Below are 13399 nucleotides of genomic sequence, written 5' to 3' on the forward strand. Positions count from 1 at the left end.
GTAGAGAACAAATATTTATGTATAGCATGTGGATGCAATAAGACGCCCCTCATTGCTTCCTACTAAATGTCATGCGAATAACTTCATGCTGCGCTAATATTAATTTTGATTATAGCTGGCCTTTCGCTCCATCTTGCTTAATGATTAAATATTATGCATAAGGATAAAAATGTCATTTTATCATGCAAATGTTATTGGAATACAAATCACCTAAATAAATTTAGTTGGCAGACACATTTTAACAAACTGTTTTAAAGGAAAAAAAAAAAAAAAGTTACATAACGTTATTAATAAAATAAACTAGGCCATAGCATTTAATGTTGGCTATGACATGGCCCACGGCGCAAGAGAAGCCAAGGGAAAGCACCAGTAGGTAAGATATGAACCTACCTCAACAGGGACAACGGGCAGGGCTCATGAAGCCTCCACTAGTGCACAAGCTGACAATAGGATAGTGACCGCTGGAAATGCCCCATTAAGCCATGTGACAAATCCAACTCATGGATTTAATTCTAATTATCCTAATTATAAGTCCCACTAAATCCCTCTGGAATCAAATATAACAAGCTCTAATCATCAATCATGAAGCACTCGATAGCCGCATCAAGAGATCGGCAACCGCCCAACAGAGTGACCATGTCCCCTCTTGTCATATGATTTAAATATTTAATTATCTAATCAAATCATCCAATGTTTATTACAAGGATTTGTTCCGCAGAAGACTCACACGGCACACCATCTTTCCACCCCGGCAATTGGAAATTTCTGTCGCTATCTCACGCCCTGTTGATTCATGGCATTTGCCACAAATTACTCTTACAGAAAGGGATGTATAACAGTATAATTGCCATGTAGTGCTGATAAAAAGAGTTGTCTCTCCCTTGTTTATTATAGCATCTCATTTGCATTAAAATATTATAAATATGGCTCATGGGGCATAAGGCATTAATAACATATTAAGAAAAAGCTGTCAAAAAATAAAGCCATCCTTTTTTTTTCTTTTGGCCCCTCGTTACTAGCTCCCTTAGATCCCAGGTTTCCTATTTGTTCCAGAAATAATTGCTTGGGTGCTCATTGATTGCAGGGAAAAAAAATGAAGAACTTAAAACTAAAAAGGAGAGAGGGAGAGGTTTTCCATCGAGGTCCCCTTCCATCTCTACCGAGCTCCGTTGTTGCTTTCCCTATTTGACTCCCTTCCAATTCCCATAAAACATTCCTTTCTATCAACCCTTTCTAACTCTGTTCTCTGCCGACCCTTCTCTCCCTTGATTCGTTTCTAAGCCTCCATCTTTCCTTCTCTTTGCTCTGTTTCTTGGTCTGGGATTGAGAAGGGACTCGGGATCTTGACTGTCTCTTTCTCTTCTTCTCTCTTCCACCCTTTGATTGCTTTCACACTCACTTTTCCTCTCTGCCGCGGAGTTCTCTTTAGAGCTCTTTCTAGGTTGCTAAAAGGAGTTTAGAAGGTCGAGTGAAAGAGTTTCTTGGGTGCTCTGAGAGTTGAAGCAGCTTCAAGCTCGGTTTCAAGGTGATATCTTTCTCTTGTTTCCTTGCTCTTTGGGTGGAAAAATTGGAGGAGACGACGGTAGAAGAGAGAAAGTGGAGCATGGGGAGAGAAGGTGGGCCCAAAGACCAGTTTCCGGTCGGCTTGCGGGTTCTGGCCGTTGACGATGATCCAATTTGCCTCAAGTTGCTGGAGGCTCTTTTGCTTCAATGCCAGTACCAAGGTTGGATCTTTTTTACTCCTCTTTCCTCAATCTCTCCCTTTCTCTAATTTTGTCGATACTGGTTTCTGATTTTGTCATTACGTGTCAAATTGGTACAGGCTATAAATTTTCCACATGAAAAGATTTGATCTTGACATATATATATTTGATTTCTTGTTTATGTTAATTTGATGTGCTGGTTTCCTTTGTCTCTGGATTTATATATATATATATATATATATATATATATATATATATATATATATATATGGTGACAGTGGTGTCTTCATTTCATTTTTGATTTGGGTCAACTTTGGATTTTCTTTCTTTCTTTTTTACCATTCAACTGGGATCTTCTTAATGAGTTTATTCGGTTCTTGTAGTTACGACGACTAATCAGGCTATCAAGGCTCTGAAGATGCTGAGGGAGAACAGAGACAAGTTTGATCTGGTCATCAGTGATGTCCATATGCCCGACATGGATGGTTTCAAATTGTTGGAGCTTGTGGGCCTCGAGATGGACCTCCCGGTCATCAGTAAGTCTTGGATGTTGTCTCAGTTTCTCCAATCATTCTAATAACGAGGGAATTATTAGTCTTCTTTAATTCAAAGCTTATTCATCTTTAATCAGGAGTAATGACAAATAGGTTTATAGGCAGAATATGTTTAGAAGTGACAAGAAAGATTTTTGATTAAAAATGGTTTTATACTCCATTTGTGCATTTTAGCATTGCCATAGTACCTTAATATATTTATTGAGTTTTTATCAGTCATATCTTGAGATTTTTAGTTGTTAGTAAACGCAGTTGCTAAACAAAAAAAATCTATAATACAGTGCTATCGGCCAATGGTGAGACCAAAGCAGTGATGAAGGGGATAACACATGGTGCCTGCGACTATCTGCTGAAACCTGTTCGGATTGAAGAACTCAGGAATATATGGCAGCATGTGGTTAGGAGGAGGAAATTTGATAACAAAGATCATAATAATTATGATAATGGGGATGATTTTGAGAAGCTCCAACAGGGTCAGACTACTGGTGGATCATCCGATCTTGGCGGGAAACTCAACAGAAAGAGGAAGGACCAGAATGAGGATGATGAAGATGACGGACAGGAAAACATGCATGACAATGAAGATCCATCCACTCAGAAAAAGCCGAGGGTTGTGTGGTCCGTTGAGCTGCATCGAAAATTTGTAGCTGCTGTCAATCAGTTGGGAATTGACAGTAAGATCTTTCCTGCCACAAAAGTTTTTTGTCACTTTCTGTTTTGGGGATGGACTGAATGTTACCTAAAAGTTTGTGCTTGATGTTTCTGTTTCTCTTTCTTTTACAGAGGCTGTGCCTAAGAGGATACTTGATCTGATGAATGTTGAAAAGCTCACACGGGAAAATGTTGCAAGCCACCTACAGGTACTCCATTTGTTTTGGTTGTTGATTTCCTTTTCCCCCTCCTTTTTTTTTGCTTTTTGAATTGGCATGCTATGTTAGTATTGGGTTAAATACTGCCTAAAGTTCGTGTACTGTTATGCTGTTAAATCACCACTTCTGTACTTGATGATGTCCTGAACATCAGTAGTTGTTGTCTAGCTGTTCAATTAGTCAAGCCCTCTTGAATGCTTAGTATAGTGAAGTACCAATATTTTAGAGAAAAGAGCATATTTGATGATGATAACATGCCAATTAGGACACATAGCTGTCCATCTCCCCTTCATACAGTATCATCTGTGAGTAGATAACTGTATTCTTGCTTTGAAGCTGACTACACATGTTCTCACTGCAGAAGTACAGGCTCTACCTCAAAAGACTCAGTGCTGTGGCAAGCCAACAAGCTAACATGGTAGCTGCTTTTGGGGGGAGAGACCCCTCCTCTTTACACATCGGTTCATTGGATGGATATGGAAATTTTCATGCATTGGCTGCTTCTGGTCAGCTACCAGCACTGTCATCTTTCCAAACAAATGGAGTGCTAAGTAGAACAAATTCGGTTGGATATGGACTGCGCGGTTTTGCTCCCTCAGGAATAGTTCAACCCGGACAGACCCATTGCAACACAAACAGTCCCATCAATGATCTTAGTAAGCTTCAGTGCATTAGTCTACCGGGAAGCAAACATGGGAAGTTGCTCCAGGGGATGCCCACAACATTGGAACTAGACCAATTACAACAACACAAGAGGATGCAGGAAGCAACTATCCATCTGCCTGGTGGTTTCTCTGGTGCTGGACTGGTTACTGGCAGCTCCAGTAACTCATTTGTCAATGTAACAAGCAGCCCTTTGTTATCACAAGCATATCGGCAGCATACACAGTCAAAGGGGTTGGGCAATCACTCTTCTGTAGGAATACCGTCCATGAGCTCAGACCCTTTCCATGCGAGTGTTGGTGGTTCTTCCCATTTGCCCGATCTTGGTAGATGTAATGACACCTGGCAGGGTGCTGTTCCGTTAACCAGCTATCAATCCAACACTTTGTCTATGAATGCCCCTTTTCATCATGATGACTTAGCTAATATGGGAGCCAGTGTTCCAGTAGTCTCACACATAGACAGCACTCCTTTGAATATTTCTTCCAGCAATGTAGTAGCAGCACCTCTGCATGATCCTGTGACTGGAAGAGATGTGCAGTGCCATGCCAGCTCTCTTGGTGGGAACACGATGCTTATGCCTTCATCTTTAGAGGAAGACTCAAAGTTCTTGAACTTCGGAAGTGCAGGCACTTCTAAACAGAAATTGAAGGAGGCAAACCAAGACCATATTCATGAACCTAATCTTATATTCAATTCTTATTCAAATCCTTCTTTGTCTAATAAGCTTATAGTTGATCCTATTGCTGAGAATCAGAGACTGAACAATGGTTATCTTAGCAAAAAGTTGGACATCAATGGGGTTGGCCAAACAAATTTTAGTGCTCCAGTTCGTGAACAGAATTGCAAGATTGATAAGTCAACCACGAATATTCAGCTGACCTATAAGGAGGATTCTACTTTGGAGACTGCAAAATCGCAGGGTGGATTCAATTCTAACGGTTGCAGCTTTGATGATTTGGTCAATTCCATGATCAAACCGGTATGCTCCATTTTCATTTGTTTACATGTTGCTGTAAATGTTACTTTTTTCATCTTCTGCACAGTGTCACTAATCATTGGTGGTGCATGTGCCTTACTCAAATGCTTATTTGGTGGTAAGCAAAGTTCTCAATTTAAGGTTTTATTTGGAAGATAAAACATGTCGGATGTTTTTTATGATAAAATATAGCTATCACATATTCAAAAATGGGGATGCTGCTCTTCAGGATAAAGTAAACGGAATTCAAGAACTCAACTCAAAATAGATTGCCATGGCCTCATTTCATTTCTACCACTACCATTGTTTATCTTTCATCCCTTGTTATGATCCTATCACAAAGCTCCACCATCAGCTTTGTCACTGTAATGCATACACCCCTATGGTAAAGCAGTGGGTTGACAAAACCAAACTACGATACAAGCAGTAGATATGGGATGATGTTGGAACAAACTTGAACAACCCAAGGGTTGTAATTCAAGCAAAGAACTGTGTGAGCAACAAGCACCAACTTGGTCATCAGATTTTGTTGAAGCTCTGTTGGTAATTATTTGTGAACGTAAGACTTCATTGCATGATAGGGATTCAAAATAACAATTTGATTGGAATTCGTGTATATTGAGCCTCCATATTTTTGTTTTTTGTGATGGTCCAAGGCCAACAACTTGAGGCTATGCGCGATGCAACTTGAGGATCATTTGTTGAAGTGAATGCAAGTTTCTTGTTAGGAAATGAACCAAGAGACGGCTCACCACACTTACCATCTCAAATGTTCATCACAATACATTTACGATGCAAGTATTAATAATCTATGTATTTAAGGCATGTCAACTCAATAGATTACAACTAGGGGTGAAATGGATCGGATAATATCTATCTAGATTCGTTTTCTTATCCAAGTCTATCTGGTTGTGGATAGAAATTTGAGCATCTTACTGATATCCATATCTGCATCCATATCCATTAAAAAAACGGATATAGATATGGATAGAAACTTTCAATCCATATCCAAATATCTAATTCTATTTGTTATTCTATTTAATTTTATAAAACATTCGTAAACTTTTAGAAGAAATAAATGACCATATTAACATGCTATTAACTTGATTTACCTTCCACTTACTAATTTCTTTGATTCTATGGTTACAAAATTTAATAATTCGACTTATATTCATATTTATATCTATACTTCTAGTATCTGATTTATATCCGTATCTATATAAAACAAATATGGATACGAATTTTTGCATCCTACTAACCTCCGTATACTTATCTGCATTCATTAAATAAAACAAATATGGATGTGGATATACTGGTATCCCATCCGGTTTCAGCTCTAGTAACAACTAAAGCTGCATATCTGATAGCATGTACACAAAATAACTACTATTATATCTACAACAAAAAAAAACTCTCAATGATCATCACTACTCAATACATAGATAGGAACCAGACTTTAGATCACACAATTTCCTAACTAGCACGTTTTCCTAATGCGCTACAGGAGCTCACATGAAATATAAGTCATTTTATATTACATTGTGCTGTAAGATCACAATAAGAATGACTTTGAATCGCCCTTTTGTAATTGGTAGTAATATTGGGCATAACTTTTGAAGCTGATTCCCTGGATGTATCTTAGGTAGATAGCTTTTCTTTCTTTACCTAATGCAATTCGACAGTTGTAAAATTCATGGTAATGGGGCAGTCATTGTAGAGAAGTAATGAGATCTCCTGACATGAAAAGGATGAAGTTATTCCTGAATTAGATAGAAATGCAGAATCGGCTATGAAAGGCAGATTAAAATGTCTTCTTTGTACATTGACATGCTGTCTTCTCGTCAACTATCGTGTTTTGATAAATACAAACACATGCACACATAGACACATATATGACGTCTCAAGGCATAGACACTTTCATCAGACTTTGCTACTTACCTCAAGTCTGGAATCTTCTCACTGTTATGCTGTTCAGACATGTTTTTCTGATTCTCCGAGTCCCCCTGGCACTGCTAATTACTCTGGTATTCCATGTGGTAGGTGTCCTATACTAGTAGATCTACATGATCTGCTTGCAGATCAACAAGCATATAGAGGGTTATCATGGCCCTTTGATGAGTTCTAACTTGTAAGTGTATCATGTATACACATGGCCACTCATGGTGCATCACGTCCTCTTATTTATTTCAGCACATGAGTCGAACATGTGGACTGCAAGATTGTGCTTCTGTTTTAGCCTGCAGAGAAGGTTGCATTGCATGCATTGTTATTGGAGTATTACTTCATTGTGACCTTCTAATGCATCAATGAAGTAGTATATAAATTCTCCATGTTATATGTCAATGAGATTTTTTATGACCGACTACTCAGAGTGCACTTTCATTTTAAAAGATGGCTGATTAAATTTTTGAATCATAGGATGTCCAACAGTACCGGACATCAGAATTTAATATTGTTATCTATGGTAATGTGAACCCATAAAAATAATGGGACTGTAATCTTGAGGGATTATAGTTGGAATTCCCAAGTGGGTTGACTTGGGGAATGGACGTAGATGTTGAGTTGTTATTTATGCAATTTTCAGCATGACTATCATATGTGCTGATGCTTTTTGCTACTAGTTGGATTATGAAAGAAACTACATTCTTAATTGACATGTTTGCACAACCCTAAAGTTCATTGGATCCAAGAGAAAGGTTTTAATTCATGCATTCATATACATTGGGTTCTCCAGATAACTATTCAAGTGTTGCAACCTTTATAATCTGCCTATCAGTTGGAGCACTTGGACCCTTTGCCTAAATGAGTATCATAAGTACATGATTGAAAGAGGCGAAAAATATAGGCTCAAATGCCCACTTGCTTGCCTTTAGCAGCAATAGGGTAATTATGATTGCTCAAAGTAGGAAAATATTATTGATGACTTTGTTTACCTACTTTGTGGCTGGATACATTTGGCTCAGTTTGTAGTTTATGTAAGGTTTGACACAGTACCTCTTTAATAGAACATTCACTTAATCACCATCTGATGGTGATTTACAAATAACCCACCATGATAACAGCCATTTTTGGTTTTACTTTAATAATGGGGATTGGCTGCTTAACTAGTGGGTGCTATATTTCCCTCCACTGCACACTCAACAACTAACAACTATGAGCTTGAGGCTCTTAAGCTCTTTGACAACTCTGATCTACCTTGTGGCTAGTGCTCTGGTGATTGATAGGTGACAGCTAAAGAGTCATAAGGAATGCACCATTTGATCCTTTTAGAATGTTTTGTTTGCATAATGCTACTTAGGCAGAAATTGCCTCATATATGGCCCTCTTTTAGATTATGTTTGAAGCTGTTCTTCTGGTCACCTTCCTCATTTTTATAGAATTCAATGTACTGTATCTTTTTTTTTTCAGAGATTGTTATTATGGCATTCTGATGTCTTTTTTTTTTTTCTGTAAAAGAAAAGGTAATGGCCTCCAGCATTATTCTTTCACATGATCTGGATCATTTTACAGAGAATGGAAGGAGAAAAGAAATCCTCTGGGGATTAATTTTCTGGGGTTTGGGCATTATTGATATTCTTGTACAGCAAGAATATCCTTGTGAAGTAGTTATTGCTACAATAATAGGTTTCGTGGTCCATTGTAGACAAAACAAATGGGGCAATATAAAGCTGCAAAATATAAGATAGTTGATCAATGGAATGGTTCCATGGTTTCTCAAAGAATGTGAAAATATGCACAATTCTTTACTGGCATCTGCTCGTGGCCGTAGCAAAATCTGCCCTTATACCAAGAAATATGCTTAGGAATGATTAAGTGACAAAAGACATCTGTTGAAAGCTTTGCACGTTAACATCATGGAAGGATATGCCAATACAGTGCACTCATATTAGTTTAACTGGAAAACTGCAAAATGGTTATATGTCAATTTGTATAAAAAATGTGTTCAGCAAAATACTGACATTGAAGCTCAACTTTTATCTCATGCATAAATAAAACATGGGGCTGCAATGTGACCATAATAAGACATCTCTTTACAAGAATATATTATTTTTTCACAATATGTAGACTATGTAGATGAAGTATGAGTGGGCACATCTAGATACATCAGAAACATGCATCAAGATTGTATTGAATGAATTATAATAATTCTTAGTGGTGATGGCCAATACCTTGTGCATACAATGAAGAATTCAAGGCAATAATGGGTACCACAAGCATGCCATCACGTAAGATGTCTGAGGGGAAATAAGTAAATCGCATAGTTTCATGCTTGTTTTAAGGAAAACGGGACATTGAATGAAAATGATTAGTGAGGTGATAGCTAATAAATAATTGAAGCTAGATCTCAGCATGTGCCATTTACATGGTATATCAAGAAGGAGCATTTACATGGTATACTCTTTCTAGCCATCTATTAAAGTGGCGTCTTTGGTAGGTGGAAGGTCTTTTAACTAAAAGAAGGGCATGTTTTGTAATGGAATCCCAAAAGAGTGAAACTTGAGTGAATAATGAGCTTCATAAAAAGATGACTCCAAAAGACTTTGCATTCTAATAGATGAGATTCTGTGCATTTGCATTTGTTGCCCTAATGTCACAAATGAGCAATAAATGTATCTTAGAGTCGAGGGATACGAGTCCATGTCATGTAGGTGTTGCCAAAGGACATTGGCATCATTATAGTTGGAGCTAATTCCTCAAACATAGTAAGGGATATCACAGACAAAGTTATATGCATGTTTCTTGCAAGTAGATCTGCAAATGTGGAAGATAAGAAATGGGATGTCTCTGATGGAATATTTAATTATAGGAAACAACCATATATAACTTATAACGCAAAGGGAAACCTTCATATTTGTAATTTTGAGGTCTAAATCTGGTTACTTTGGCCATTGTGAATCCTACAATGGCAGGAAGGGAGTGTAATATCTGTCTGAGATAATTTATGAGAGTTATGGAAACATGGCTAGGCCATATAATCCAAAGTTATGAGTGTACATAAATTGATGTGATTAGATACGTTAAAAGAAAAGACACCAGGAAAATGAAACTAAGTTGTGATTCTCACCAACTCTTTCACTCATCTGGATTTGTTGCCTTTCTGGTAGTGCTGTGCCGGTGAATGTGTTATTATATCATGTATAGTAACTGTGATAGAATTTCAACTGAAACAATTTGCTAAAATTTAAACCAGAGGTGTCGAGTATCATAAATTATTTATATTTTGTGTTCTTGAAATGTGACTATGCAACATTGTTCTGAATTACCTGTCCTTTTCCCTCTAATACTACTATCTGTTTTAGTTTGTAACTACTTTAAGTCACAATGTTTTCGACATGATTCCACATTTACTTTGTTGGCTTCGCTCAAATAAATTAAGTCTTGGATATTCACTGGTTCCTGAACAGCGAAAAATCTCTTATAAAGCTTCTTCCAATGAAAATATTATGAATTAGGACCTCATACAAGGGACCATTAACTTAGGTGTTTGGATCAATATATGCAATTTCAAAATGGAAGATTCAAAACATTCTTGGGCAGTCTGACATTACTATGATATTCAAGGGTTTATGGAATAATCATTTGGGTAAAAAGGAGCCATTTGTATAACTTGCAATTGCTTTATCTGGCATGTTTTCAAACCTGGTAGATTACAAGATTGCATCCCTTGGACTTCAGTTGGGATATGATAGAGAAATATGGCTGAGGTTGTTGTCAGTTTTGCTTTTGGCTGTGATTTTCCTGCACATTGTTGTCCCATCCAATCTTTCCTATCTTTGCTGTCAAATCAAAGAAATATATTTTCTGCTGAAAGTTCTTAACATATACATGAGCTTTTTCCCTCCAGGATAAGTGCCTTTTTGCTGTAAAAGTTTGGGGTCCATTATGTTGGTAGAGAATCTCTTTCATAATATTTTGCTTGTATGGCATCGAGTGCCGCATTCCAAAAGGAATTTCTCCTGTACGAGTGCATCCATTTCATGTCCAAACTATTTAAAATTCTAGCATAAGACATCAGAATACACTGATAGGATAAATTCAATTTCTTCTTCCTATTTGTTTGGATAATTTGGGTGATGATGGGTTTGATTTGTCTTTGAAAGCTTATTTCCAAGAGAAGCTGGTTAGTCATATTCTTTCTTGTATCTGCATCTTGAGGGTCTTGTTATCATTATTAGAGTAGTTTTTTTTCCCCATGCTACCTTCCGGCATGTTTTCTTTCATTCTTTTATCCATTTTAGTGCATTTTGTGCTATCTGTGAGTTGGATATAAGCAATCAAGAATTACATGGTTCACTTCTGTATTGCAGAATTTACAGGTGTGATGTTTCTCAGTTATCTAACTGCATTACGTTGTGGCCTGCAGGACAGGGATGACATTGCATTTATGGATGGTGACATAGTTTGCGACTTCTATCCTCTAGGTGCCTGCATGTGAAGCCCTTTGTGGGTTGGTTTGGTGCTGCTGTCCAGTAAAGGAGTTTGTAACATTATGTAGTCAGTTTATGTGGCAAAAGATTCTAGCTGCAATTGCTGCTGCTGTTCTCTGGAATGATTTATCTGATTCCTGTATAGATTAGGATTGTCAGATAACAGGTGCTCTTGCATTTGGAATTTTGTGATGCACAGCCATGGATTTTGATATTGATGTGATGGTTTCTGTGAATTATGATGCTAGTGATCTTGGATGTCTTTTGCTCTTGGAATGGATGTGTTAGTCTCCATAGTTTCCATGGTATAGTTAGGTTATCATGTGTCACGTTGTGGAGTGCCATTTACATAATTATGTTGCTAAATATTCCATAAGATCAGACCATTTAACTGTCTACACAAATCTAACTCTCAACGTTGAGGTGCTGATGTATATGTATCATGGTGGGGGAACCGGCAGGTTTGAAGCAATGAGAGGACTGAAGCAATAAATTGTTTGGCCACATTGTATTGCAAGTGCATATGATTCCATGTCTATTCTACCAGTGCCAAGAAAAAAAAAATGAGCTGCAATACCATTTGGAGGTCTGAGTGGCTTTCCTTTCAATACGAAGATGAGATGTTTTTTTTTTGGTAAGGAAAGAGATGAGATGTTAAAAAAGGATTTTTGGCGGCTATGATTCATGAGAATTTAAGCGCAGCAAACGCAGTGTGCATTGCTTTTAGATAATGGGTGCTGTATAAAAGCAACATGATAGCATGTAAGTATGCCCAAATTGACTTTATATAACGGTCCTGATGCATGTGTGCGACATTTTTGGCGTTCATTAATTCTAATATGTTATTTTTCTGAAGTCCAAACCTTTATAGTTTGTAACTTAATCTGGAAACTATGATACTTGGTGAGCAATGAGATGGTTAAACAATGCTGTTATTTCACCGTTATTGTTTTTATATTTTCTGTGATAATAGGTAATGATTAATGTTATACACTTGCAGCACACCGATAAAATAATGCTTAAATACTGGGATATCGAATAATTGTAATGTTATAATGGCTAATAGCTGCTGCAGCTTTTATAGCTGTCTACGCATATCCACTTACTTTTCCTTGATTTTTCTCTTGATTGTTTTTTATTATGCATTTATTAGGTGACTGGTCTAAAGTATAAAGGCCAGAATCGAGACAGCTCTTATCGATAGGCCATTTGTTGGTAACATTGTTTAACCTAATTCAGGCAACTGGGGGACTACAGATATGTCTGCTACTGGCTTTGCTTCTTGGTTCACATCCCGGATCTGAAGAACGCTATACTCTCAGTTGAAAGCATAATTAACCGACCAATGAGAGTGAATTAAAGATGGGTGTCTTCATTAGTTCAAAATCTTGAGGACAAGGAACCTTCTCCGGTATGGTGGAATTTAACGTGTCTGCTTGTCAAGGTTTCAAGAGAATATGAATGTAAATAATTGCATAACATCAAGCTTTTGGAGTTTCAGAAGTTAAATAAATTGAACGCATGGAGAAGGAATGTTCTTTTGAAGCTTTAAGGCCAAAAAGATGTCGAACTCCCTAGGGGTACAGCCTAACTTTAATCAGGGATTCACTTCAATCGAATGCAGACTAATGTCATCAATGATAGTTGAGTTGGTTCGATAGTGCCATTAGATTTTCACAATTTCATTGGTTGTGTGGATGGGTGCGATTTCCATTGTTCTTACGTCCAAAACAATTTCCATCGGACATCAGAACAATCATTTATGCTGAACTCGTTGATTATGGTGACGTTTGGTCTGTGCATGCCATTAGATTCAATTGCCCACCCAAGGAACAAATGAGGTGGTCTGGCGGGCACAATATTTTGCATTAATCAAAACCTACCATTGGCAGCATATTATAATGTGATCATACACTGCTCTAGCATGATTTGTGGGTTACCACCACGCCCACACACCACCACCACCAACGGCAAACTGGGATCAGTTATCTACTAACAAAGAAGAATTTATATATCTCTTGCTTGTATCTTTTGTAATTATGTTTAGGTGTCAAAACCCACCACACTAATCTACTGCCAAGGTGGATTGTATCTTTTAATCTTGAGTAGGGTGTACTACCAAGAATGAGTCTTTAGCCAGGGTGCCCTATCACCCTACATTCTCTCGGGATTAATCCTGACATTTAGGCCGTTTCCATCCTAT

The 13399-nt window shown here is 37.6% G+C and overlaps 1 protein-coding gene across 2 annotated transcripts; it reads left to right on the forward strand.

Moving 5' to 3' along the window:
• Positions 1-1010: 1010 nt before the first annotated feature.
• LOC105060216 (two-component response regulator ORR22) lies at positions 1011-11435 on the forward strand. 2 transcript variants are annotated; one of them, XM_010943826.4, is made up of 6 exons: positions 1011-1724; positions 2087-2239; positions 2539-2931; positions 3041-3117; positions 3488-4771; positions 11077-11212. In XM_010943826.4, the coding sequence occupies exons 1-6, from the start codon at positions 1604-1606 to the stop codon at positions 11089-11091; spliced, it is 2043 nt and encodes a 680-aa protein (XP_010942128.1). In that variant the 5' UTR covers positions 1011-1603; the 3' UTR covers positions 11092-11212. The 2 variants fall into 2 exon arrangements, with proteins under 2 accessions (XP_010942128.1, XP_010942127.1); XM_010943825.4 differs by having other exon boundaries at positions 1015-1724; positions 11133-11435.
• The last annotated feature ends 1964 nt before the right edge of the window (positions 11436-13399 follow it).

This window comes from Elaeis guineensis, chromosome 1 (genome assembly GCF_000442705.2).
Source record: "Elaeis guineensis isolate ETL-2024a chromosome 1, EG11, whole genome shotgun sequence".
NCBI classification, from domain to species: Eukaryota; Viridiplantae; Streptophyta; class Magnoliopsida; order Arecales; family Arecaceae; genus Elaeis; species Elaeis guineensis.